This window comes from Crinia signifera, chromosome 11, assembly GCF_055691185.1.
Source record: "Crinia signifera chromosome 11, ASM5569118v1, whole genome shotgun sequence".
Lineage (NCBI taxonomy): Eukaryota > Metazoa > Chordata > Amphibia > Anura > Myobatrachidae > Crinia > Crinia signifera.
In genome coordinates, this window is record NC_139227.1 from 117,979,242 (window position 1) to 118,005,390 (window position 26,149).

Sequence of the window (26,149 nt, forward strand, 5' to 3'; positions counted from 1 at the left end):
CTGGGCAAATATACAGAGTAATGCGGACTCTGGGCACCGCTTAGTGACTGAGGAACAAATTGGATTAACAAATGTTCCTGAGAAGGCAGTGGGGAGCCAGGGATATTACTGAATCCGTAGTTTATGTTCTCCTGAGGTCTCCGTTCTCAAACTGGGCGATGCCAATGTGCTTAAGTGCCCAGTAATTGCTAAATGCCGGTGGAACCGAACATATGAGTTGGTCCAGTGGAGAAAAGAACTGCTAAGTTACACATGCTAGAGGCCAGTGGTTCCCAAACTTTTTTGAATCACGGCTCCCTATAGTATCAGAAATATTGTCGCGGTACCCCTAGGCCAAAAACATGTTATGGAGTAATTTAGAAAAATATATTAAATTAAGTAAATTGTGTTTATATGTCGTGCGGGCAGTACGGATGGTGTAATGGTTATAGCATTACTGCCTCACAGCGCTGAGGTCATGGGTTCTATCCCCTCCATGTGTTATATATACGGGGCAGTACGGATGGTGTAATGGTTATAGCATTACTGCCTCACAGCGCTGAGGTCATGGGTTCTATCCCCACATGTGTTATATATACGGGGCAGTACGGATGGTGTAATGGTTAGTATTACTGCCTCACAGCACTGAGGTCGTGGGTTCTATTCCCACCATGTGTTATATATACGGGGCAGTACGGATGGTGTAATGGTTAGCATTACTGCCTCACAGCACTGAGGTCATGGGTTCTATTCCCACCATGTGTTATATATACGGGGCAGTACGGACGGTGTAATGGTTATAGCATTACTGCCTCACAGCACTGAGGTCATGGGTTCTATACCCACCATGTGTTATATATACGGGGCAGTACGGATGGTGTAATGGTTATAGCATTACTGCCTCACAGCGCTGAGGTCATGGGTTCTATCCCCACCATGTGTCATATATACTGGGCAGTACAGATGGTGTAATGGTTATAGCATCACTGCCTCACAGCGCTGAGGTCATGGGTTCTATCCCCACCATGTGTTATATATACGGGGCAGTACAGACGGTGTAATGGTTAGTATTACTACTTGACAGCGCTGAGGTCATGGGTTCTATCCCTACCATGTGTTATATATACAGGGCAGTACGGACGGTGTAATGGTTAGTATTACTGCCTCACAGCACTGAGGTCATGGGTTCTATCCCCACCATGTGTTATATATACGGTGCAGTACGGACGGTGTAATGGTTATAGCATTACTGCCTCACAGTGCTGAGATCATGGGTTCAATCACCACCATGGCCCTAACTGTGCGGAGTTTGTATACTCTACCCGTACTTGTGTGGGTTTCCTCCGGGTACTCCGGTTTCCTCCCACAATCCAAAAATATACAAGTAGGCCAATTGGCTTCCGACAAAATTAACGCTAGAATGTCTGTGGAATAATTTTGAATTGATCCTGGACCACCAAGCCAGGGCACCCCCTGCAGGTGTTCCGAGGCACCCCAGGGTGCCACGGGACACAGTTTGGGAACCACTGCTATAGGCCATTGGATGTGAATAAAGTAATGACTTCCTAAAAAGATAAAAGATGTTCTCGAATATAAACAAGAGTGCACAATTAAGCTCTGACGAGCAGGGTCCTCTGCCCTCTTGTGCTTTTCCTTCTCTTACTTAAACCATCTTTGATGGCACCAAATCCTGCGTTTTTTTTCTGCCACCCTGATACTTATGTCAGTGGCATCTGCATACGTAGCTATGGTTATATAACCTACAGTTATCCTCTACTGCAGTGGTTCCCAATCTGGGGTACTAGTACCCCCCTGGGGGTACTCTGCAGACCAGTTGGGGGTACTTGAAAATAATATTGGTAATGGCGGAAGATGAAAAAAAGTATTTTGATGGCAGAAGAAGAAGACCCATTGCTATGGAGAAGAACCATGTTGTGTCACTTATGGTTCTGCCTTCAACGTCAGTGTCTCATTGTGCTTTTGCCTGACCAGCAATCCACTGGGAGCTACTCGCGCTGCCCTCAGACTTCAGCGATCATCTGCCCTGCACTGACACGGGTGGAAGAAGCAGCGGCATTAATCCTACAGGTGTTAGTGGGAACCCTGGAGACAATACACAGCCAGCGGCCAGACACGGAAGGGCACGATTCCTGTCCGCTACTCCTTAATATAAGGACATGCATAGGATACGCATACCACTCACTTACACTCCACTCGTACTGTCTATATTTTAAATTGAGAGGAGGGGTACTCATCAATGAAAAGCCTAATCAAGGGGTACAGGAGAGAAAAAAGATTGGGAACCACTGCTCTACTGTGTTCAAATGTAAGTGACTATTTCGGCTGCTCATTATGTGCTCTGTAATTGGGTGCTGCGGATCCCTTGTGGTGTCACAACGCAGCTTCAGTTCTGAGGATGTTACTAGAAGTTGTATCTTAGATTACAGTCAATAGTACTTGAGGTATCAGTATTCCTTAGCACAGCTGTAGTATACTCCTCACAGAGCTGAATCACACCACATCGCCCCCAGGTGTCTGTTTTCTGCATTACAGTCTGCTACAATGCACCCCTCCAAGATTTATTAAATTCAATGAAACATGAGGGAAAGCGTCAACTGTGTACAATTTATGAAACCATAACGCACATATTCCACCGACATTTATATTTTCCTAACAGCAATCAAAGAGGTCATCGCTTCGTCAAATACCTGGGTGTTCTAAATCCTATAAACGCAGACTAAAACAAGTCTGGAGACCCCTACTAAGTTAAAAAACACCTAGTTAACATCGAATATCAGTACGATATTTAAGTCGTTCTAATGCCGGTACACTTTCAGAAATAATAATGGATTACGGAACGACTGCTAGAGGCCCATTGCTCCACTTGTTAGATCATTTACACAACAGCGGCATATTAAGCGACAGAAAAGTCTGCCGGTTATGGTAGTGGTTAAAAAAAAAAAAAAAAGGTCACCCGAATAGTGGAGGTGCTGGGAGTATATGCGGCTCAAAAGGGGTCACTGAACTGATGGACTAACTGGAGTGTGCACTCCAAACTCACCTGAGCCCTGTCGATCCTGTAGAAGCGATCAGCGGTGGTGGCTGAAGGAGAAAACCAACGGTCAGCAGAGGATCACATTATACAGCAAAGTTCATGCAACGCGTTTCACTTGGAGGATTAATGAAAACTCCTAAAAACGCAGTCCATCAACTTACTGGGGACCAGAGACATCGCTGAGGCGTGGAACCTTAACCTGCCTCAGTGACTACACGGGTTTCTAGTACCGCGTTCTCTAGACTGTCGGTGCGGTCACAGTTATGCCCGAATACTCACAATCCAGGAAGCACCACTTTGGCGAGAGTTTCTGGGAGGACACGGTCTGTGGCTTGTTTGTTCCGTCCTCCTGTATCAAGAAACAAATCTTATTAGCAAATGATATGATATCGTCTCACAATGAGGTCAGTTCACTAAAGCTTCTAAAAATGAAAAGATGTTGCCCATAACAACCAATGAGATACCCTCCAACACGCCCCATTCCATTAGGTACAAAATGCTCTGTTCCTGGACTTCCCTGCCAGTGGCAGTTGCAGAGGTGGGGCTCCAGCACAGTCCAATATTCAAAAAGGGGAGCCACACCTACTGCCACTCCAAACATCACTGCCTGGACTCACTGACAGTTGATGTGACCCCTCCTCTTTGAATTTTGGACCGTGCTGGAGTCCAAGCTCTGTAACTGCCACTGGCAGGGAAGTCCAGGAACAGAGCATGTTGTACCTACTGGAATGGGTCATGTTGGAAGGTATGCAGTGAGATTCAGTCTATTATTTTCTAGGGTGCAAATGATTGACAGAATCGCCTTTTTCCATTTTTAGAAGCTTAAGTAAAACGTACCCCATCGTCAAACATTGCTGCACATAGAAAGCAAGAGGCGGATATACTGATCGAGTAACGTTACAAAGCACGCTATGCCCTTGTCATTCTGAGATGGGTTCTGCCGCATAGGTGGTCTCCAATATCACCCTGCAATATTACTCCGAAGAACCACAACGGATTGCCCACACCTATGGCGCCAACTTGGCACAGATCTAGTAATTCCGGGAGAGTGGCGCCCGGGCACGGCATAAACCAGGAAACTGGATAACTACAGCCTCATTACTAGCATAAGTAAATCAGAGCACTGAGGTCGCACATAGCCGCGTACATCCCGATTATGACCTTGTGACGGTCGTGGAATCCACCCGTAAAGTCACTATAGAAAGACTATGACGAAAGGGCCATGACTACCTTCCCTGTTTCTAAACTGGTCGGCTGGGTATAAAAATAAAAAAACAAACAACAAAAAAAATGCTTTCGGTCAAAAACTCCTTTTTTTCCGTTTAATGATATAATCTAAATATACAGACATCTATATTTGTTGATCTTTACACACATACATACCCAACATTTCCTTTCTTATTAGCGCACCTCAGAAGGAGTGCCAATTGGCACCGTTTCCATAGGCAACCACTATACAATTCCGTTAAATTGAATATTTATACTCCTCAATTTCAAATAGTCATCATCATCTACTGTTCTCTACACCGCAGTTTCCCGAACTCCACCATTACATTCCAGGTTTTCAGGATATCCATGTTGGAATCTAGATAATTCAAATAATTTGACTGAGGTATGGTCACCTGTGCTCGAGCACAGATATCCTTGAAACCTGGACTACAGTATTATGGTGACATTTGGGAAAAGTGAGACTACGCTGCTCCTTATGATCAGTACCAGGGCACTTCTCCATCACTGTAGAGGAGACTGGGAGCAGGAAGATTGGCTCATCCTAAGGCAGCACACCACAAGGTGAAGAAAAGCGCCACCAGGGCAACAACAGTGCGACCCACGGTCTTGAACCCTGAGCCGAGGCATCAGTCACGCCACACCTATAGGAAGGCTTCCAACAAACCACTACTGAATATTCATCGTCATTGTTATTCCAGGACACAGCACTAGGGGGTCTTAAGAGCACATGCAATCACCAAGCACTGTCATCACCATGGGGAGGGGGAGGGGGAGGGGGGCAGCGGTTACACAACAATAATGCAGATACACAACACAAAATGACAGATGGCACATTGGACAGCTTGTTGCTGCACACACCTTCAGGTCAAGACGCTGCAAGATTGTGGGGTACTCTGGAAAGTCCTGGGAAGAAAGAGTCACATAATCTTAATCCCCATACAACCCCTGCAGTGGATACAAGTACTCCAGTTACTATTTATGGGCCAGAGGGAGGTACCCGGATGTCCCCCTAAAAGGATGCAGAGGGAGCAGGAAATCCGGCACAGAAGTCTTCTGCTACTCTGTAACGAGTATCCAGCCTATCAATTCACCAGGAACAACGGACATCACTAGGGCATAAGGGCGATGGGGAAATGGTGAGTGCAGCCATTGGCAAAGGAAGTCATGGAACTACTAAGCTGTAAGTGAGAACTCTATATAATACTCCAATACGGTCTGGTCTCCACCCTGCATGGCGCAGTGGGCGTGTCCCTGCCCCTCCACCGGCTCCCACTGCAGCAAGGTCAAGATCTGGATGGAGGACTTCCCTGCGCAGGCAAAGTATAGACTGGATGGATGAGGGGGAGAAGCAAGGTCTGATATATTCCTAAATAATAACGAGTTTTAGTAAAGTACAACACACTTTTCTTATTTATCCATTTTTGTGTTAAGCTTTGACATATTTCTTATTTATTGACAGTTTCTTATATAGCGCAGCCGATTCCGTTGCGCTTTACAACTAAGGTTCCAAAATCAAAATATCCCAAAGCGAAAAAGAACCATACAGATGTGTCCACTTCCATCTATCCTCCATGCGATATAAGGGGATGCAGTTCAAATCCTGGCAGTCGGAATCCCGGCGGTCGGAATCGCAACGCCAGAATCCCGACACTTTCTCCCTCCGTGGGTGTCCACGACACCCATAGAGGGAGAATAAATTAGTGTGCCGAGTGTAGCAAAGCACCAGGCCCGCTGCGTGGCGAGCGCAGTGAGGCCACAAAGGGGGGGCGCGATCCATGTCCCCCCCCTGTCGGGATTTCGGCGGTCGGGATTCCGAACGCCGGGATTTCATATCAATCCTGATACAAGTCACATTATACATCGCGCGCGGGCTCCGTGTGGCTCTGTACCGCCGTGCATCTTTTTTGTGATTTTTTTCTCTCCATTTAATAGGGTCTTATTTGTAAAACGAAGTGAATGCACAAGCAGCTGTTGCCGATAAAAATATGCAACATGTCTATGTTCTGTGTTTGCCTGCTGCTGTATCCATACGAAATACTACGTTACACCATGCACCTCTAAATACTTTCAGCACCATATTAGAAGCCAACAGACCTGAAAGTTCTTTTGCTCTTTAGGAAACAAAAAAAGAAAAAAAAGTGTTTGCAGAGAAAAGTGACGATTTCTATAGGACAAAGTGTTGCTGCATCTGTATTTCTGGCAACGCGAGAGAGAAGGTGTCACTGCAGCCGGTTCCCTGTCGAGCGCTCGGGATTCTGCGCCAAGTTAAATAAATCTAAATCCATTTGAGATGACCTCAGCGCTCAGAAGGGAGAAGGGGGGGGATTTGATGGGAGAAAATAAAGTGGCGGTTTTGGGATTCTGCCACAGAAAACAGCTCGGTCTGGAATAATCCGCAATACAAACTATTTCCATGATGTCACCGTGCCCCTGCAGTGCTCCTGAGTGACAATACTGGATGTGCAACTGGGTGCAGTGTGACACATGGCACCTCCTGCAGGGGCTGATTGTGAGCACATGTTACTGTTCCCCTGTGCGCAATAGTGCATTGGGGAATACAGCTCCCATCCCATCCCATCATCCAAAAGGGCTACTGCAGACAAAAGCACATATTACATTTCAAAACTTTCAATATATTTCTATGTATAGTCATTCGGAATTTAAATGTGGAAATAAATAAGATTTTAGACTTCAGTTCCAGGTGGCCCGCAGCGGGAGACTTCAATAACTAGCCTCGGGCCAGGTTGCACTAGGATGAGATCGTCATGATTTGTCAATTTGGAGAGACTTATCCTCGCCTATCTAGTGTGTACTCAGACGACATCTTCTGGTCGGCTTTGCTACACTGCCAACCAGCATATACAGTTAACACGTGCGACCTAGTGCGGAGTGATGGAAAGATCATGCCGTTGTTTGCTCGGGTAATCGTCTGTAATTCTGATCTGTACCTTGCCTGTGGCTGACTGTCCGCATGCAGCGTTCATGCATACACGACAACTGTTTTTTTTTTATGTCCATATTTTTCAATATTAGTGTTTGTGCTTACACCAGAACCATACCGGGTGCAAAAAAAATAAAAAGACACGCCTGAAACCGGTTCAGTCCGCTATGAACAAGCGCGGAATCCAACTTTATGCATCCACGATAATGCCATGACTCCCGCAAGGTGCCGGTTACCGCCAAGAAACTCAGAAAGTTCTCCCAACGGATGGATCAACCTCTGCGCCCCTCTGATCTCCATCTGTATCTGCAGTTCTGTCTTTCTTACTCTGGCGCAAGTGCTGAATTACGCAAACCCGTCCGCACTTCCAACCACGTACTAATAAGAATCAGCCCCAGCTTCGGCACTTATTCTCAAGCCCCCAAGTACATACATGTAATATATTGGATTCTACACACCGGAGTGGACGGTGTCTGCGTGGATTTGCTGTTACGGATACAGCCACAGCCACTTAGGTGGCCTAAGGGAGTATACACAGTGGCCGCTATAGACCAAGGCAAGAGAAAGCCCTTCACAGCCTCACAAAGCACGGAGAGAATGGGTCAGCGACTGGGGCACCAGCGTCACGGCAAATTAATGCCTGAAAGCAATGGGAGAGTGACTGGGAAGCACTGGGTATTAAGCTGGGTGGTCATGGAGTGCATAACGTGTGACCCGCTGGAACGGATTCTATGCTTGTAGCGGTACCTGTTGCAGCCTACAGAACAGTAATACTCATTGGGCCCATCTGACGGCCAGCAGAGCACGGATCCACCGCCGCGTCTCATATCAGCGGCACAGCACAGAGTTTATGCTTGCAGTGAGCACAGGGCTGATTAGTATGTGTGTGTACAGCGTGTCCTTACCTCCTGCAGCTGCTGTATGTGTAAACGACATGTCTCCAGATCGCTGTCTCCGGGGACCACAATAACGCCCAGTGGGAGAGCTGCAATCGCCATAAAGGAGAAAAAAAGAACCAGGGAGAGAATTAAAAAGAGTATAATAAGGGAGGGAGGTGGGGGGTGTATAAAGAGGAGCGGGGTTGAAAGAATGGGGCGAGGACACATAAAAAGGAAGAGGGGTGGATAAAAAGTAGCAGAAATAGGACAGAAACTAGATCAATGCTAAAAGGCTTCTGTGCTGAAGATCGAGTCAGTTCCTCTATCTGCCCAGATAAAGAAATAAGAGGATTCGATGTATTAAAACAAATCAATAAATAGGAAAGATATCCTCTATAGACTAAACAACGTATGAGGTCTGTACTGATGTGATAAGAGGGATCGGGGCGATATCACAGGCCCGCAGGACCAAGACAAAGGTCACAGAACTCCAAGGGGTCATCAAAATACTCCTCTTTATGCACCACCATATACTGTAATATCCATCATTCTGTTGTCTGGTGAGACTGCTTTATCTTGGGGAAGACTCAACATACTTTGTAGGACCTTGCCCTATCTAACCTCAATGTTACGTGGCAGCCCACCTGATTGGTAGAAAGAGCTGTTGGCACAGACCGTGCCAATTTCCTTCAATTGGGTGCCAGTTCTCTCCTCTGCCATTATTACTCATTGTTCAAAAGACCAGAGAGGGAGCTGCACTTACTGGGAAGGAACCTGCGCTCCCGCCAGGCTGCCCACCGGCTTCTACGCTCTATGGTTTAACAACATACTTTGCCAATAGGATAGACTGCTCAGGCATAGGATTTTGGGCAGGGTAAGTATGTTCTCAGTGGGCCTGCTGTACCCTTCTGTGAGTCTCTCGTGCACCCTTGTTGCTCTTAGATATAAATGCAAAGGGGACATCGGGCTATATCCAGTGCCATAAGGAGCAACACTGTGTATAGGCCATTTCTGCTGAGTGGCACTAAGGAAGCTACGTCTTGTATATCGTAAGAAAAATGGGTGACACTGGGGTAAATGTATGAAGCTGGGAGAAGTGCTATCTATCCTCATAAAGAACATTGGGGCAGATGTATTAAGCCTTAACAAGAGATAAATACAAGTGTGATAAGGAGAGAGAAACGTCCAGCCAATCAGCTCCTTACTGACAGCCTGTAACATGGCAGTTAGCAGGTGATTGGCTGGATGTTTATCTCTTGTTAAGGCTTACTGGGGCAGATGTATTAAGCCTGGTGAAGAGATAAACTGGAGATAAAGTGGAAGGAGATAACGCACCAGCCAATCAGATCCCAACTGTCATATTTCAAACACAGCTGATTGGCTGGTGCGTTAACTCTTCCAAGTTATCTCCACTTTATCTCCAGTTTATCTCTTCTCCAGGCTTAATACATCTGCCCCAATGCATCTGCCCCACTGTGTGCAAGGTGATAATGCTTCAGCCAATCAGCTGCAATATGTAAACTAGCAGCTAGAAGCTGATTGGCTGGAGCATTATCACCTTGCACAGAACTTTCTATATGGGGATAGATATCACTTCTCCCAGCTTCATACATTTACCCCCCAGTTTGTACTCCATGACCCCCGTTCTGCCCTACCATGCACAGTGACCCTCCCCTCCAGAACCCTGACTGCGTCCGTATGTTCCACCACCAGAAGTCATGTGACTACATAAAGGCCCAGGTTGTTCCGATTAATACATACAGTTTACTAATGAACACTGCGATGACATGAACTCCCCAAATGGTATTACAGGAGTTTATACAGAAAATCACAATATAATCCACAACCTGATGCCATGTTAAATGTATGGAAACAAGCACCAGCATTTGTGCATAAGGAGAGCGTTGGTTAATATGCGTTGTGTCTGTCCTGGCGCAGTACTAGACTGTACATTGAGAAAACAATACACCTGGAGGCAAGTGGGGAACCAACTCCGCGTAAGAGGGCAGATTCCGATGCTGATGCAACAACGATAGTTCTCAGCGAAGGAACCGCGAGGCTTCGCAACTGCAGCAACCGCCCACAAACAAACAGAGATGTCCACAGAAGCCAAAGCAACTGTATACTTCAATGCACCCGTAACGCCCATGTGAGGAACACAGACGGCAATGACAGAATGACCACGGGAGCGGCACCGCTGGTGCCACGCTTTGTGCATAGGAGACCTCGCTGAGAGCGGCATCATAACGTCACCTTGCACGAGTCCGAGACTCGCATTCTACCGATAATCGCTTAGCTGCGACACCGTCGAAGTTGCATCTCCACTTGAATGAGGCCCAAGCTGTGATTGCACCAGCACTCCCTGGACTTTGCCTTCCCCCATTACAGCCCAGTTACTCTTCTTCAGACCTCAGTTAATATGCGACCGAAATACAGAAATATGACTGTTGGAGACCCTGAGAGAGCCACAGCAAAGGACAAGGCCTACCCCGTACTGCGCACCAAGGGATCTGACTATTGCACCAATGAGGCGACGAGTTCCCCACCATTTACCTTCCAGCTGACCACCCACCGTTACAAGATAATAGGTAGCCTATTACTGTAGGAAATAAAAGACGTGAAAGAACAAAGATTATATAAAACTAGGATAGATGGAATAATATATATATATATATATATATATATATATATATATATATATAATCATATAGCGTGTGCGGGGCACTATGTGCATGTAGACTACTCACAGGCTTCCTTCAGCTTCTCCTTGTCATAGTGCAGAGCCTCGTAGTCGTGCATCGAGATGCGATTAACACGTAGGCGCAATCTGTCCGGAACCGGCTGCTGACTGAGAGCAAACACCCCTATTAGCCACTGTGCGGAGACCCATTCATCTGCATCAGTCTCATGTGTCCATTATGGACGGAACAATAAGAGTTTCTGAGCAGCGACAAGGTGGGATAATACTCTAGGTTCTGTGGTGTAAGGGCTCGTTTGCAGGACACTTACTCATTGAGCAGAGGGACAGACGTACGCCTCTTGGTTTTCTGTATAAGGTTGGCCTGGTTGCGCAGATTAATCCTCACCACGGAGGGCACCAGTTTGCACGGCTCGCCATCCACTTGCATGGGAATGGACTTGTAAGTCCGTAACAGGACTTCCCGGCATTGGTGCAGACGTTCACCGTGTCCACCGACGTGAAGGGCGGCCTGTCCAGATGGAAAAACAAATAAGAGAAAGCGAAGTGCGTCAGGATGTGTATATGACAAGAATGTACAGGCACCGGCACGGCATTTACTGGATGTATACATCACTAGCTATGGAAATATCATGCCTGGCGACAGCGTCAGAGAAGGTATACGGTAACGGGTGGCGGGATTACAGTGTATGAAAAAACAGGGAAGATAGTGAAGCGCCCCACTGGTGGGATAACTCAGGTTAAATTTGTACAAGTGTACCACACCAACGAGATTTACCGTCACATCAAATGTATGCAATGTCCATGTGTTATTCAGATTCTTTCAAACTCCAAGCTGGTGAACTGACCCGGAAATTTCCATCTCATGCTTCATTGTGGCAAGTGGTAGAGGAGGTTTTTTTTCGTTTGTTGTTTTTTCTTTGTGGTACCACTAAATTGAAACTTTTTTTATAAACCACCGTATGGAGAGAGTCTTTTTGGATTGGATGGAAAGATATCTTTATGAGAGGACATCCAGCTGATAACAAGTAAGCATACATGTAAGCACCCGTGCGGAGTGGCATACAGAGTGGGGACATTTGCACAGCTCTGTTCCTTAAAGAAACCATGATGCGTATAGTCTCTGTTGTACTCATGTAAGCTTATACTTTGTGGTGAACCTCTAGGAATTCAGAAAATCACCTGGTGAAAGAAAGATTTTTTGCTATCCACCTCCCTTGATTAACGGACTTTATTGGGCCAGACTACACTAATGGGACGTATTTCTCCTTTTTTTTTTGCCCCATTTTCTTCCATGACCCTGGAGTTTGAAAGAAGAATCTGAACAACATACGTGGACATTGCATACATTTGAAGTGATGGGAAAATCTGTTGGTGTGGTACACTTGTACAAATGTAACCTGACTAGCTTCCCTTTTTTAGGGACTAGCTTCCCTTTTTTCATGTTATATTTATCAGGCTGAGAATACCTGTTTTAGTGTTAGAGCTGACCCTTTTCCAGCGCCCGTATACCTGTTTTTTTATGAGATTTTAGTGTATGTTACTAGAGCGGATGTCAGAACGTCTAGCTTTGCCAGAGCCTTTAATTGGGTACACGCATTACAATGTAGGCAGCAGAGTCACTACTGGGGAAATATGGGGGAGGGTTTATTCTGGTTGATTCGCAAGGCTGCGAATTCACAGCTTTGTGAGTCCACCGAACCCCGCTTTGCAAATGGGTGACTGATTCCACCCATTTGCAAGGGCGACTCGCTCGCAGGGGCTTGTGATTGGATGTTACATAGTAACAGGGCAGGGGGAACCTCCCACATCTTTCGATGGTCACCTACCATCGAAAGATGTGGAAGGTGCACGAATATAAATTATTTAAGGAAGTAATTCATGACAAGTGCTCTTTGGTGGGTAACATATTGTTGCTGACCTTTTGTTCCACGAATATAAAAGTGCCGGAATCACTTACATATGCATGCACGCCGGGAAGGAAATGGGTGGCCAGCTGAAATCCGGTGATGTCAGCTGCCCCCCTCCCCCCCCCCAGCATCATGGCCTCCTTAGCATGAGAATGCTCAGCGTTCTCATGGGAAATGAAGTATTTTTCTTTGTTTGGTTCTCATGGGAAAGCCCACGAAAAGCTGGGCGTTTCCGTATGCTAATGGGACTGCCCGCTTCCCCGCGCCCCTCTCCGCCCGCTGTCCTGAGGGCATGCACCTTGCAAACAGGTTGTTCGCCATGGGTCCCCACACCCTGCGTATGCACATGTGCAGAAATGTGCATGCGCAGTCCAAAAACATTGGTCCCTGTGCGAACGCAGCCCTGCTGCGAACAAACCAGAATAAAAGTCAACATGGCTAAGGTTGACAGGGTGGGAAGAGGTCGACTTAAGCATTAGGTCAACAATGGGAAGGTCAACAGTCCTCAAACAAGAGGACGCGGTACACTTAGACAGTGTCCGAGTCGACATTTTGACTGTCGACATTCCCATTGTCGACCTAAATCTTGTGCCAACTTTCCAACCCTGTAGACCTTAGGCCTGTCGAAGGGGGTTTTCTGGGCAACTGAAGACCCCCCTCTGTGTTTACCCATGTCAGAAGGACTGGCAACCCTGGATACAGTTGCAGATATCATGTGTGTGCATGTATGGCCTTTATCAGGACAGAATGTACGCAGGTGCGCACACAGCAACAGGACAAGCATAAAGACATTCTCAGTACCAGCGATGCCATAGTGAAGCCAATCACTTCGATGCAGCCGTCATCGTGTCTCTGAGGTTCAAAGTCATGGTGTTCCCCGGGATTTCCCCACGGCATAGTGCCAGCACAGTACCTGTAACAACAAGATTCACAGTACTAGATGGGAGGATCGATGGTTATTCAAATGTAGTCAGCTTAAGGTCTCAATGTACTCTGACATTACAGGACGCATAAAGTAGCTACAAAAATAATAATCTTGGAGACATCGTAGCGGCCTTTGGCAGGTATAGACGCTGTACACACCCACGGCAATCATCCGGGACGTTCTGTCCAACGCGGTTGCAGATGGATGCTCCCACAGGTGTTTGGCACTTGCTATCACCCATCTGTCCAATCCAATCCATCCCAGGTCTGGAGAGCGCACCGGCCATTACAGGATTTGAGACCTACCTTCTTGTTCTTCCCCTTCTATGGTAGTTCTGCATAGATCGGATGCATTTTTTGGTCACTGGACGTAGACCAGAAGGTATTGCATGGCACTGCCAAATGCTGTCGTTACTGATCAGGATGCCAGTCATTCGGTGCAAGTTGCCAACTCGAGTCAGCAAAAGGGCCCCAGACCATCAATCTTCCTTCTGATTGACAGTTTGGGAGCCTGTAGATGGTGCCCGTCAAAGCAATTCAATTGTTGTTCCATTTAGGGCATAAAGCGCAGCTAGCATTTAAATTCGCAGTTGCCGTAATGACGAGTTGAAATGTGAACAGTTGGGGTTCCCAAACAGCACTTTTCACATCACGTCCACTACTTTGGTCAGGTTTAACCATTTCACGCAGCTAAGCCCGGGCTTAGTGGGCACCACCGCGTGGAAAAAACCATGTGATTATTTCCACCCACAATCTTACGTCACTTTAGACCAGGCATGTCCAAACTGTGGCCCTCCAGCTGTTGTGAAACTACACACCCCAGCACGCCTTGCCATTGTTTTAGCATTCCGTAATAGCAAAACTGTGGCAAAGCATGATGGGAATTGTAGTTTCACAACGGCTGGAGGGCCATAGCTTGGACAAGCCTGATTTAGACATTCTCCTGACCATGCTAATAAAATGTCTGGAAATGTGAAACCGTGCCTCAGGAGGCTGCTCCGTGGCGCTGTACTCACCGAGGGATGTTTAGAAACACCAAGCACTGTAACTTCAGCTCCTGGATTTTAGCGGTCAGATCCACGCCGTCACACTGTACCGGGAACATACACAAGACATGTTACAAAATAGCGAAAAAAATAAATAAAAAATCTTGCAAATTTCAGAGCAATCATTGTGCTTTGAGAATTAATGTGTTTAAGGATTTGCTGAGTAATACCCCTTTCAGACTGCACTTATTACCGGGAAAAATGCAATTTCTTTACCGTTTCAAAATAGTAATATTTGTGGCGTGAAAGGTCAGTTTTGAATGTACCGGTTCAAGAAAAACAGTAATTCAAAACAGTTAAAAAGCAGGGTCCTACCCGTTTTAGTGTCCCTGTGTGTGTGATGGGACAAAACAGCATTGCAACCGTAATACCCCTTTCAGACCGCACTTAAACGGGTAATATAGCATTTAAGATATACGGTGTGAAAGGGGTTAAGGCTGTCTGACCCATTTTTTAAAATATTTTAAATTATAGAGTCAATGCCGTTTAAAAAGCAGCATAAATGTAACAGGCGGCTACAATGACAGAGTACAAATCATTTTTTGTTTTATTGCAACCGACATTCTTACAGAACATTTGCACAATTAATATAACCAATGTCGGAAAGGTTTTAGTCATCTGCAAATATAAAAAAAACAAAAATGTGTGCAATATATTTTATTGACATTTAGGAGCTTATGGTCGACTTAGGCAAGGTTGACACTCAAAAATTTGACATGAGTTTTTCACGTTTTTTGCAGATGTACGACGACATGGACACCGTGTATATGTACCGCTTCACTCGCCATGCTACGGGCACGCTGCACTCGGCACATTATAATATTCCCAGTCTGATAGTAAAGTATGAAAAACCACCCTTTTTTGACTGTCGACCTATGTCAAACATAAACTTGTGTCAACCTTTTGGCAGTCTCAACCTAAGGTATGTTGACCTAGTCTCTGTCGACTTAGTGACTGTCTACCTAGAAAGTCTATCCGCTGGCTGCGTACCATGTACAGAATGTCGATGCTGGCACGTCGGCAACTGGATTCCCCATGTACTCTTATTCTAACTGCAAAATAACCCTAATTACAGCCTAACCCAAACCCTTATATCAAGTATTGAGTTTGTGGCTGTCGACAGATCAGTGTTGACATCCAGAACGTGTTGAAACACTGTTGCATTCGCTAAAATGTATCAGCAGAGACAGCATATTATAGAACCATACAATAGGAATTTGTCTAGAGAATTGTGCAAGCACTCCCTCTGCTGGTGAGCTGCAGCATCTGCTGGTGCTCTAATAGTTCTAATCGCCACCTTGTAGAGTGCAGGTTTCAGTTTGCTGCAGCGCCGCCTGCACTCCAGTATGCACAATAACTAACTATCTACGGACTGTGCACTCACCTATAATTACAAACTCCATGCAACAGGACAGAAGTATTTCATTTTTGTGCCTTTCAAATTATTTTCAACTCTCCGCACTAAAATCGCAGGTCGTGATGTGGGGCTAAATGCATAGAGTATTTCGTTTGTATTCATACTGCGCATGACCCGGAACTAAGCGCACGGGCCACGCAGAGCTGGACATGGCACTGCTTAGGTCTCTCGTCCGCCTAGTCTAGAGCTAGCTGATGAAGATTAGTGACAGCTCAGATACAAGTTAGTGACTGTCGCCTTAAGGAACGCATAGAACTCCGCATACAAGTGAATATAAACTGTTCTTCTGTGCACTGTTTTTGGAACAAAGGGCGCAATTCGGACTTAGCCACAGCATGACTGATATGCTGCAGGGTTTGGGAGGTGGAGTTGGGAAGGCCACCAGAATGGGTTTGTAGGCGTGCCGACACCAGTGTCTGTGTCAGACACAGACTTCCTGAGCCAACTGTCCAGTACTGACAGCTAGACTGAGCTTACACAGGTGGCTGGGGTCATAGTGACCAATTGAGCCTGTGTCAATTCTACACCTGCTGGTGTTTCTGCGCCAAGTCCAGGCCTTGGCGCAGAAACACCAGCAGGTGTAGAAAAGGTAACTGTCCAAATGTAGGGCTTACTTATATACTAGATGGTTTTCAGAACGAATACCACCTAATTGGCAGAAATCCAGAACAGAGATGCAGGGTCTATGTGCCAGTGGCCTTCAACAGGGACCTGACTCGCAGACAAAGTCTTCCAAGGCGCATAGGAACTAGCACACAGCGAAGACTGAGAGCGGCGTTGCCCTGGCTACTACCAGAGTCCAAAGGCTTTCCTCCTATACCATCAGGCCTGCAACTATTGGTTCCAGTAGCCAGCAGAGTTCCGGTCTGACCAGGAATGGTCAGAACTGGATCACATGACTAAAGCAAAATGGCTGCGTCCAGCTCTGGAACTGGCGGGATCTGAGCGTGCTGTTTCTTCGGAACAGGACCTATAACCCGGAACATTTATCCGTAACCAAACTCAGCCCTCCCTGCCAGGGGAGGTGCTATAGATGATAGTTACATCCATAGGCCTCCAAACTCTGATACCAGGAGAAGGTACAGACAATTGTAGGTTTTAGTGGACATGGAACAATGGCCTGGGGTCTCATTTTCACGGTTTGGCCTGGGTTCCTTAGTACCGTGTAGGAAATCATATTACCACTGCATACAATGACATTCTGGAGATTTGGAACTTCTATCATGGTGGCACCAGATTGGGTAAGGCCCTTACGGGTTTCAGCATGACAATGCCAATGTGAACAAAGTTAGATCCATCCAAAATTCATTGCAGTCTTGTGTGGAAGAATATGATTGGCCAGAATACAGTCCGGACTGACCTCAACTCCAAACTATACTTTTGGGATGAATTAAACAGCTGATTCCAGCCAGGACTTAGTGCTTTAAGTCAGGAAAACAACAACGTATTAATGCCCAGGGGTTTTGTGATGTTACATAAGCTATGTGGACAATGGAGAACACAAGTCTTGCAAAGGAGAGTGAACATTATAATCCTTGGTTAGAACTTCAAATACGGATTGCAAAGCCCAATTTCCATGCACTGGACACACTTACCTCAACACGGATGTGCTTGGCCAAATCCCGGGAGCTGCCGGTCAGGAAGTCGGAGAACGCAGTCTGTGTGAGAAAGGAGAGTGAGTGGGAAGCTCAGCCGCGATAGGACAGATCTGCACAGCCGCGATAGAGGACAGATCCGCACAGCCGCGATAGAGGACAGATCCGCACAGCCGCGATAGAGGACAGATCCGCAGCACACAACCGGGAACACTCACCCCGGCATAGAACATCTTATTGCGGAAACGGCTGTTGAACTTCTCTGGGTTGGCCTCTGAGAAAGGACAAGAAAGTACAGTCACAAATACATTCTGCTGAATTAAAGAGAACATTAAAACCCCTTATGTAACATATAGAATGGTCTGCCATTCTTACGCCTTCCATCCCCGCTCCTGCCGCCTTCCATCCCCACTCCTGCCGCCGTCCATCCCCACTCCTGCCGCCGTCCATCCCCACTCCTGCCGCCATCCAAACTCCACTCATGTGGCCCACAAGCCATCACCCATTCCACTCCTGAGATCTTAACACTGCTGCCCAGGTCCACACACCATTACACAATAAAACTGATGATGCCCAATAAGCTGCCACCTTATCCCACTGACTCGCTTATCTCACTGAGGGTGGGATGTACCAAGCAGTGGTGGTACATCCTGCCGCCCACCGGGGGGGGGCATGGTACAGCGGTCTGGCAATCGGGACCTCGACTTTCAGGCATTTAAAAACAGTCAGGATTCCGATGTTTGAGTACTGATTGTCAGAAACCCGACTGTTGGGCCGTCATCCGGCACCCAGCTGGCGTAATCCCTGAGAGGGTCTTTAGTGTATTTAAAAATATTGTACAAACACAGAAATTTTTTTTTGCTACTTGTGTATTATCAGGGCGCACAATTTGCCTACGTACGCCGGCGAACAGATCGCATCTTATACGATGCACCCCTGGCTGCATCGCAGGCAAATCGCATGCGATTTTATCACGTGCGATGCGATTTAGCACCCCCCCACTATCCAGTCACCCCGAAGCGTGGCGAGTGCAGCGAGCCCCGCGGAATACATGTAAAGTAATCAGTGGCCCCTTGCCACGCCGACGTGGATAGTGGGGGTATGAAAAGGTCGGGAGGACGCGTTCCGCATCGTGGATAGTGGGAATGTGCTAAATCACATTGCATTTATGTGGATAGTGGGGGTGTGCTAAATCGCATGCGATAAAATCGCATGCAATTTGCGTGCGATACGATGCAATTCAATCTGCGGCCAGGTGTGCAGTGAAAATGAAATAGCACCATTGCATCGCATGCAAAATTGCATGCGATGCGATCTCACTACGCAGAATAGGGCACTAAGCTATTTGCTTAATGGGCTCCCTGATAATACACAAGTAACCATTTTTTCTTCTTTAGTACATCCCGCACAAAACCAATCGTCACTTCCGCCATGGGCTCCTGCTCTCCTAGTGCTTCCCTAACCTCCTCCTATAATGTAGAGAAGGATCCTCATACGACGGTACAGCCACACACACACACACACACACACACACACACACACACACACACACTACAACGGTACCTCGGGACTCGTGGAATTCCAGGGTAACTCGAGCATCAAATCCCAGGCTGAAATAATTATTGAACACATCCAGGGGCAGCTGTAGGAAGCGAGGACAGATTACCACATGTGCTTGTCTTGTACATACAGTACATCATTAATCAGCGCATGTGTAGCATCATTAATATATGTAGGTATTAATCTTCTGACTGCTGCCAATACATGTAATCAAAGCTGTGTGTGCGCCAGGCTGCACTCACTTTATCTGTTGCCCCTTCTGCTCTATCCTCCTCGTAGGCTTCAATGTTTCTCTCCACTTCCAGGTTCCACCGGTCCAGCTGGACGACCGCTCCCTCCTCCACATGGCTCAGGATCTTGGAGAGAGGTTCATCTGTGTAACCCTGGGAAAACAGGAGCATCATGGGTGACATGACGACGTGGGAATACACATCCAAAATCTGTCCTCATTCGGACGGTTAGGTCTAAATTTAAGTGGGCTAAGGGACCTCCTGACTTCACAGGGGAGGATAGGGTGGGCCGAGAAGAAGGAGCAAGGTCGGAACGAGGGTCCCAAAAGGACGCTCGCCACGCTTCGTGCACAGTGGTGAGCAGTAAAGGCAACCAGTGGTGGCTTGGATAGTGAAGGAGCAAGCCCCCCGGGCCTTGCTCCTCCCCCTAGGCGTGAAAGGTCCTTTAACCCACTACAATTTAGCAATGTCATTCAGACATGCAACACAGCACCATCACAGGGTTACAATGACACACAGGGAGAGAGTGCACAGTACACCTCCCAGTAACGGACAGGAGGAGGAGTGCGGGGTTACATCTCCCGGTAACAGACAGGAGGAGGAGTGCGGGGTTACATCTCCCGGTAACAGACAGGAGGAGGAGTGCGGGGTTACAGTACACCTCCCGGTAATGGACAGGAGGAGCGTGGGGTTACAGTACACCTCCCGGTAATGGACAGGAGGAGGAAGAGTGTGGGGTGACATCTCCCGGTAACAGAGAGGAGGAGGAGGAGCGCAGGGTTACAGTACACCTCCCGGTAACAGACAGGAGGAGGAGCGCGGGGTTAAAGTACACCTCCCGGTAACAGACCGGAGGAGGAGCGCGGGGTTACAGTACACCTCCCGGTAACAGACAGGAGGAGGAGCGCGGGGTTACAATACACCTCCCGGTAATGGACAGGAGGAGGAAGAGTGTGGGGTGACATCTCCCGGTAACAGAGAGGAGGAGGAAGAGCGCAGGGTTACAGTACACCTCCCGGTAACAGACAGGAGGAGGAGAGCGGGGTTACAGTACAACTCCCGGTAACAGACAGGAGGAGGAGAGCGGGGTTACAGTACACCTCCCGGTAATGGACAGGAGGAGCGTGGGGTTACAGTACACCTCCCGGTAATGGACAGGAGGAGGAAGAGTGTGGGGTGACATCTCCCGGTAACAGAGAGGAGGAGGAAGAGCGCAGGGTTACAGTACACCTCCCGGTAACAGACAGGAGGAGGAGCGCGGGGTTAAAGTACACCTCCCGGTAACAGACCGGAGGAGGAGCGCGGGGTTACAGTACACCTCCCGGTAACAGACAGGAGGAGGAGCGCGGGGTTACAATACACCTCCCGGTAATGGACAGGAGGAGGAAGAGTGTGGGGTGACATCTCCCGGTAACAGAGAGGAGGAGGAAGAGCGCAGGGTTACAGTACACCTCCCGGTAACAGACAGGAGGAGGAGAGCGGGGTTACAGTACAACTCCCGGTAACAGACAGGAGGAGGAGAGCGGGGTTACAGTACACCTCCGGGTAACAGACAGGAGGAGGAGAGCGGGGTTACAGTATACCTCCCGGTAACAGACAGGAGGAGTGCAGGATAGCAGTGCAGCCTCAGATCTTACCCCGACACACAGAAGGTAACTCACCCCACCCCAGTTGAGAGTTCTTGCAAGGTCGTTTCCTGTGCCAAGGGGGAGAATAGCAACAGGTGGTGGAGGGAAGAGGTGCAGTTGATCCAGCACAGAGAGGATCCAGCCCACCTATGGCAGAAGAGCATTTTTATTGTGAAACAGGAAGAACAATAAAAGATTTTTATTTTAATTGCTGCTTTTAAGCCATAGAAACAACTCACAAAAAGAAAAACAAATAAAAAAGTGTCCTTAAAAGGAGAAAATAACACGCATGCAAACTATTCAGCACAATATAAGGGTCATAAAAACAATATAATCTAAGGAACAACTACTGTACAAGGTGCACGCCATGCCGTGACGTGCACAAACAGGCTTTAATTTGTATTACTTCATTTACTTGTAGTCCTTTGTGGGGTACAGGGGTAAAGTGTGACCCTTTAAATCTTCAGACCTATTCTGCACTCCTCCCCCCTATACACCAGGCCATGGCCTAGCATCAGTCCCTCGCAGAAACCGCGGTGACTTGTGGGTGCTGGGGGTACTGTGAGTAAACTATGTGTGCACCCGACAACCACATTATCAACAGGACCTGGCTGGGTGGCGGCATCGGCAAGGCGAGGGCAGACGGGGGGCAGGAGTTGCTGGTGCAGTATGATTCGCTCCAGCAGTATTCTCCTTTCTCCTGCATGTACAAACAATGGAGGATGTTGCCGAAATGGGAGCGACACTGTGTGTACATGCTGTACGATATTTCGATTTTAATCGGAATCTTGTAAAAGGCAAAGCCGCATCCTATTGCCCTAGGTTATTTATTGGTTTTCTCTGGCTTACTAGAACTCTGGATATGTCCGTGTGCTTCTAACCAAAATATTAAAAGACAAAAAACCAGGATGGCTGCCGCGCAAAGATTGATTGCACCGCGCACAGAGAAACACAACCTGGGACACACAAGACTCACAGTGCCGTCACCTCCGCACGCTAGGATACGCAATGACGGAACTTTCCGATACATCTCTAACCTGCCAAAAAGACACAAGAAAGATTAATGAGCGTATTACAGCACATGGGAGGCGTAAGGACAACGAGGGTTTGTCCCAGCCACAGTACAGTAACAGCAAAACTCTTTTGGGATTTGTTTTTATGACCGTTTACAATGGGGCAAAAAAGTATTTGGAAAGCCACTGATTGGGCAAGTTGAGCCACTTAAAAAGATGACCCACTTAAAAAGATGAGACAGGTCTTTAATTTCCATCATAGGTGCACTTCATCGCATTGTATGATTTTTTAAACAATTTATTTGTAAATTCTTGCGGAAAGTAAATATTTGGACACCTACCAACCAGCGAGATTTCTGTCTCTCACAGACCTGTTACTTCCTCCTTAAGAAGCTCCTCTATCCTCCACTGTTACCTGTAGTAATAGAACCTGGTTCAACTGGTTATCTGTATTAAAGACACCTGTCCACACCCTTTATAAAACCTCCCCATCATGGCCAAGACCAGAGAGCTGTCTAAGGACACCAGGGACAATATTGTAGGCTGGGATGAGCTACTCCACAATATGCAAGTATCACTGGCAATCTCCCTTGACCTGGGGCTCCATGCAAGATCTCACCTCGTGGGGTATCGATGTTCTTGAGAACTTTGATGAATGATCCCAGAACTACACGGGGGGACCTGGTCAATGACCTCAAGAGAACTGGGACCACAGTCACAAAGGTTACCATGAATAACACATTATGTTGACATGGATTTCGGGATGCAGCACCCGAAAGGTCCTACTTGTCCGTCTAAAGTGACCATCTGGATGATCCAGGGGAGAATTCGGAAAATGGCATGCGGTCAGATGAGAGCAAAATAGAACTTTTTGGTATAAACTCCCCCATACCCACTGTGAAGCATGGGGGTGGAAACATCATGCTTGGGGGCTGCTTTTCTGCAGGGGACAGGACGACTGATCCGTATTAAGGGGAGGATGAATGGGGCGATGGATCATGAGATTTTAGCCAAAAACCTCTTCCCTCAGTAAGAGCATTGAAGATGGAACGTGGCTGGGTCTTCCAGTATAATGACCCCAAACACCCTGCCCGGGCAACTAAGGGGTGGCTCTGTAAGAAGCATGTCAAGGTCCTGGAGTGGCCTAGCTGGTCTCCAGACCTCAACCCAATCGAAAATCTGTGGAGGGAGTTGAAAGTCCGTGTTCCCGTATAATGCGATTTCCCTTTTTTTTTTCTCCCATTCTGTCTCTTACAGTTGAAGTGCACCTATGATGGAAATGACAGACCTCTCATCTTTTTAAGTGGGTCAACTTACACAAATGGTGGCTGTCCAAATACATTTTTCCCCACTGTACATTATTCCCACATGTGCTACTAGAGTTACAAATGATTCAGTTTGGTTTTCCATATGCCATTATTTTGGTTCTCTTACATGAACGCTTTGAGTGTCAGTGTTGCTGTGAGATCCTCAAAAACATCCGCTACAAATGCCAGCGCCGATCACAGCAGCTGTTCTTTCTTCATCTCCGTTCTGGACCGGCACTTCACCAGCAGTACAGGACCCTGCCGTCTCCACTTTTGCCAGCGGGGTGCCATTCGCCCACACTGTGGACCATCTCAGACGGACTGCACATTGACTGACCGGGGTAACCTAACCCTAAAGCTGGGTAATATTCCGGAACTTTCTTTTATCCTACACTTCTAATGAATTTTACTTACCAATAAGTGATTGGAGACTCTAAAGGCTTCTTTGGAGATCAGATTCATTGCGGAGAAATATGCAGGATTAATTGGTTGCGACCTTGACCTATTTTATTGATTTTATATATTCTGTTTTTTTAGATTTTGTTTGTATTTGTATACACAATAAATTGTTCAATTTTACAATCGTGATTCTCTCAGTGAAGCCCGGCGCTGCTCAAAACCCATCTCTTCTCTATTTTTTGCTCATCTCAGAGGACTCCCACTAGAGAAGCAGCTAAAGACAGCGCTTACAGATACGTACCCCCCCCCCCCCCCTTTTTTTCTCCAGTTCTTTTTTTGGGTGCAATATTTAAATAATAAACGGTACTTGTTTCCTAGCACGGCCACAATCGTTGGGATCGTGTACCTTTAAGTTAAGGTACACGATGCCCGCGATGGACCCGATTTCCTTTGAAAATGTGAAATGGGTCCAATATGACCCATTTCACATTATATATGGCCCCGTCGTCACCCCACGATAGACGCCAACCCGAAGCGTGGCGAGTGCAGCGAGCCCGCGAGGGGCGGCGGTGCGTGTCCTCTGACCTTTTCATTCCCCTACTATCCACGTCGGCGTGGAGTTGAGAATATATAATGTGGCGAGCGCAGCGAGCCACCGAGCCCGAAGCGTAGCTCGCCACGCTTCAGGTTGGCGTCTATCGTGGGGTGGGATTTACGTAGTAAAATTTGGGGGTCTAGGGAATGTTTTACATTGAATCCAATGTAAAATCGGGTCCCAGGGACCCTATTCACATTTGATTCAATTAAAAAATCGGGTCGGTCGCGTCGATCGCATCGCATGCGATGCGATCGACGTGATTTTTCCGACACGACCACCCCGATGGAAATCGGTGTGGCCATGCTAGGAAACAAGTACCTAATAAACTTCAATAAATTGATATAGCTGTATTTGTATTTATACTAAAAGAACTGCGAGCGGCGCTGGCGTTTTTAGCGGATATTTTGAGGATCTCGTTGGCACTCAAGGGGTTAAAGCTTCATCCCTTTATTAAGTTTTCCAGATAATTGGTGTGCGTGCAGTAACACTGTGGCATACACATAGGGATATGTATGTAGTTCTAATCTAACCCGCCACTAAACTTTGGAGACACGGCACAGTCCCGGCAGCCAATAAAGGCCAAGCAGCTGAATTATGGGCGGAGACCAATTTCTTAAGAAGCTCCTCTATAACCTTTTGTATCCAGATTCCACCATTAGAGTTGCAAATAAAACAAGCAGACAGATAACAGGCGATACAGAAAATCCCCAGTATACGCGTCGCGGGTGTACACAACACTTACGCTTCCTTTGGGCCGCCTTGACTGAGATCGAACACTTGTCGTGGGTTCAGATACCACATGAAGGACTGAAGGATCTTCACCCCCTGTGTGCGACAGACGATGTTACTCTTCACCATAGATTTTGGGTAGGTGTGTGGTGGGCTATCAGCAGCTGCTGGCACTGGGTTTGTCAAGCCCAAATATATAGAAAGAAAAAGAAAAATTGTGCCAGCGCTGGCTGTTTTAAGAAAAATACACTACACGGCTCTCAAAGGTATAACAATTTATTAATTATTTTCAAGGACTCAAGGTTTCCCAGTTTGAGTGTCCTCTTGAATGCATCTGGAAGGATTAGGGATCATGCAGTTATCCCAAAAGAAATAATTTGTAATCCAGGAAATATGAGGATCCTCCGTGGGATAGGTGGACAGGTCACTTTGGCAAATAGAAACAGCAGTTTTCACAGGTGCTCAACGCATTTCCCCGGTGTCACCGGCTTCATCAGGAGCAAGTACTTGCTCCTGATGAAGCCGGTGACACCGGGGAAACGCGTTGAGCACCTGTGAAAACTGCTGTTTCTATTTGCCACCCGCCAAGTGACCTGTCCACCTATCCCACGGAGGATCCTCATAATTCCTGGATTACAAATTATTTCTTTTGGGATAACTGCATGATCCCTAATCCTTCCAGATGCACTCAAGAGGACACTCAAACTGGGAAACCTTGAGTCCTTGAAAATATAGGACAACCACAGGACGTCGTGTCACAGAACCTGGCAAAACAAAACCGGGCCCAATGGGATGGTAATATACAGCTTATTCACATTGTTTCACAATTGAACTCACCCCTAAGCTATAAACTTAATTCAAATCTGATTATCCCCGTGATAGCTAGCTCATAATTGTGTATCATTAACTACACCACTAGAGTGATTTACCTTTTTACTTCTTTTAATTGTTATTAATATATTGTTATACCTTTGAGAGCCGTGTATTGTATTTTTCTTAAAACAGCCAGCGC

At 47.0% G+C, this 26,149-nt stretch overlaps 1 protein-coding gene across 9 annotated transcripts in view; it reads right to left on the reverse strand.

The window, feature by feature from the left end:
• Window positions 1-26,149, reverse strand: part of DGKZ (diacylglycerol kinase zeta) — a 125,374-nt gene that overhangs the window by 13,885 nt on the left and 85,340 nt on the right. For 7 of the 9 annotated variants that reach the window (XM_083164500.1, XM_083164501.1, XM_083164499.1 and 4 more), the window contains 15 exons: window positions 25,151-25,233; window positions 22,068-22,128; window positions 21,125-21,238; window positions 19,476-19,616; window positions 19,237-19,315; window positions 17,892-17,947; window positions 17,674-17,736; window positions 14,632-14,705; window positions 13,493-13,604; window positions 11,093-11,292; window positions 10,831-10,931; window positions 8,111-8,190; window positions 5,123-5,167; window positions 3,314-3,383; window positions 3,041-3,081 (listed from right to left, as the gene is read on the reverse strand). In XM_083164500.1, the coding sequence (XP_083020626.1) occupies window positions 3,041-3,081; window positions 3,314-3,383; window positions 5,123-5,167; window positions 8,111-8,190; window positions 10,831-10,931; window positions 11,093-11,292; window positions 13,493-13,604; window positions 14,632-14,705; window positions 17,674-17,736; window positions 17,892-17,947; window positions 19,237-19,315; window positions 19,476-19,616; window positions 21,125-21,238; window positions 22,068-22,128; window positions 25,151-25,233 (1,320 nt within the window). The remainder of the gene's footprint in view (window positions 1-3,040; window positions 3,082-3,313; window positions 3,384-5,122; window positions 5,168-8,110; window positions 8,191-10,830; window positions 10,932-11,092; window positions 11,293-13,492; window positions 13,605-14,631; window positions 14,706-17,673; window positions 17,737-17,891; window positions 17,948-19,236; window positions 19,316-19,475; window positions 19,617-21,124; window positions 21,239-22,067; window positions 22,129-25,150; window positions 25,234-26,149) is intronic. The other 2 variants (XM_083164498.1, XM_083164497.1) reach the window with 1 other exon arrangement.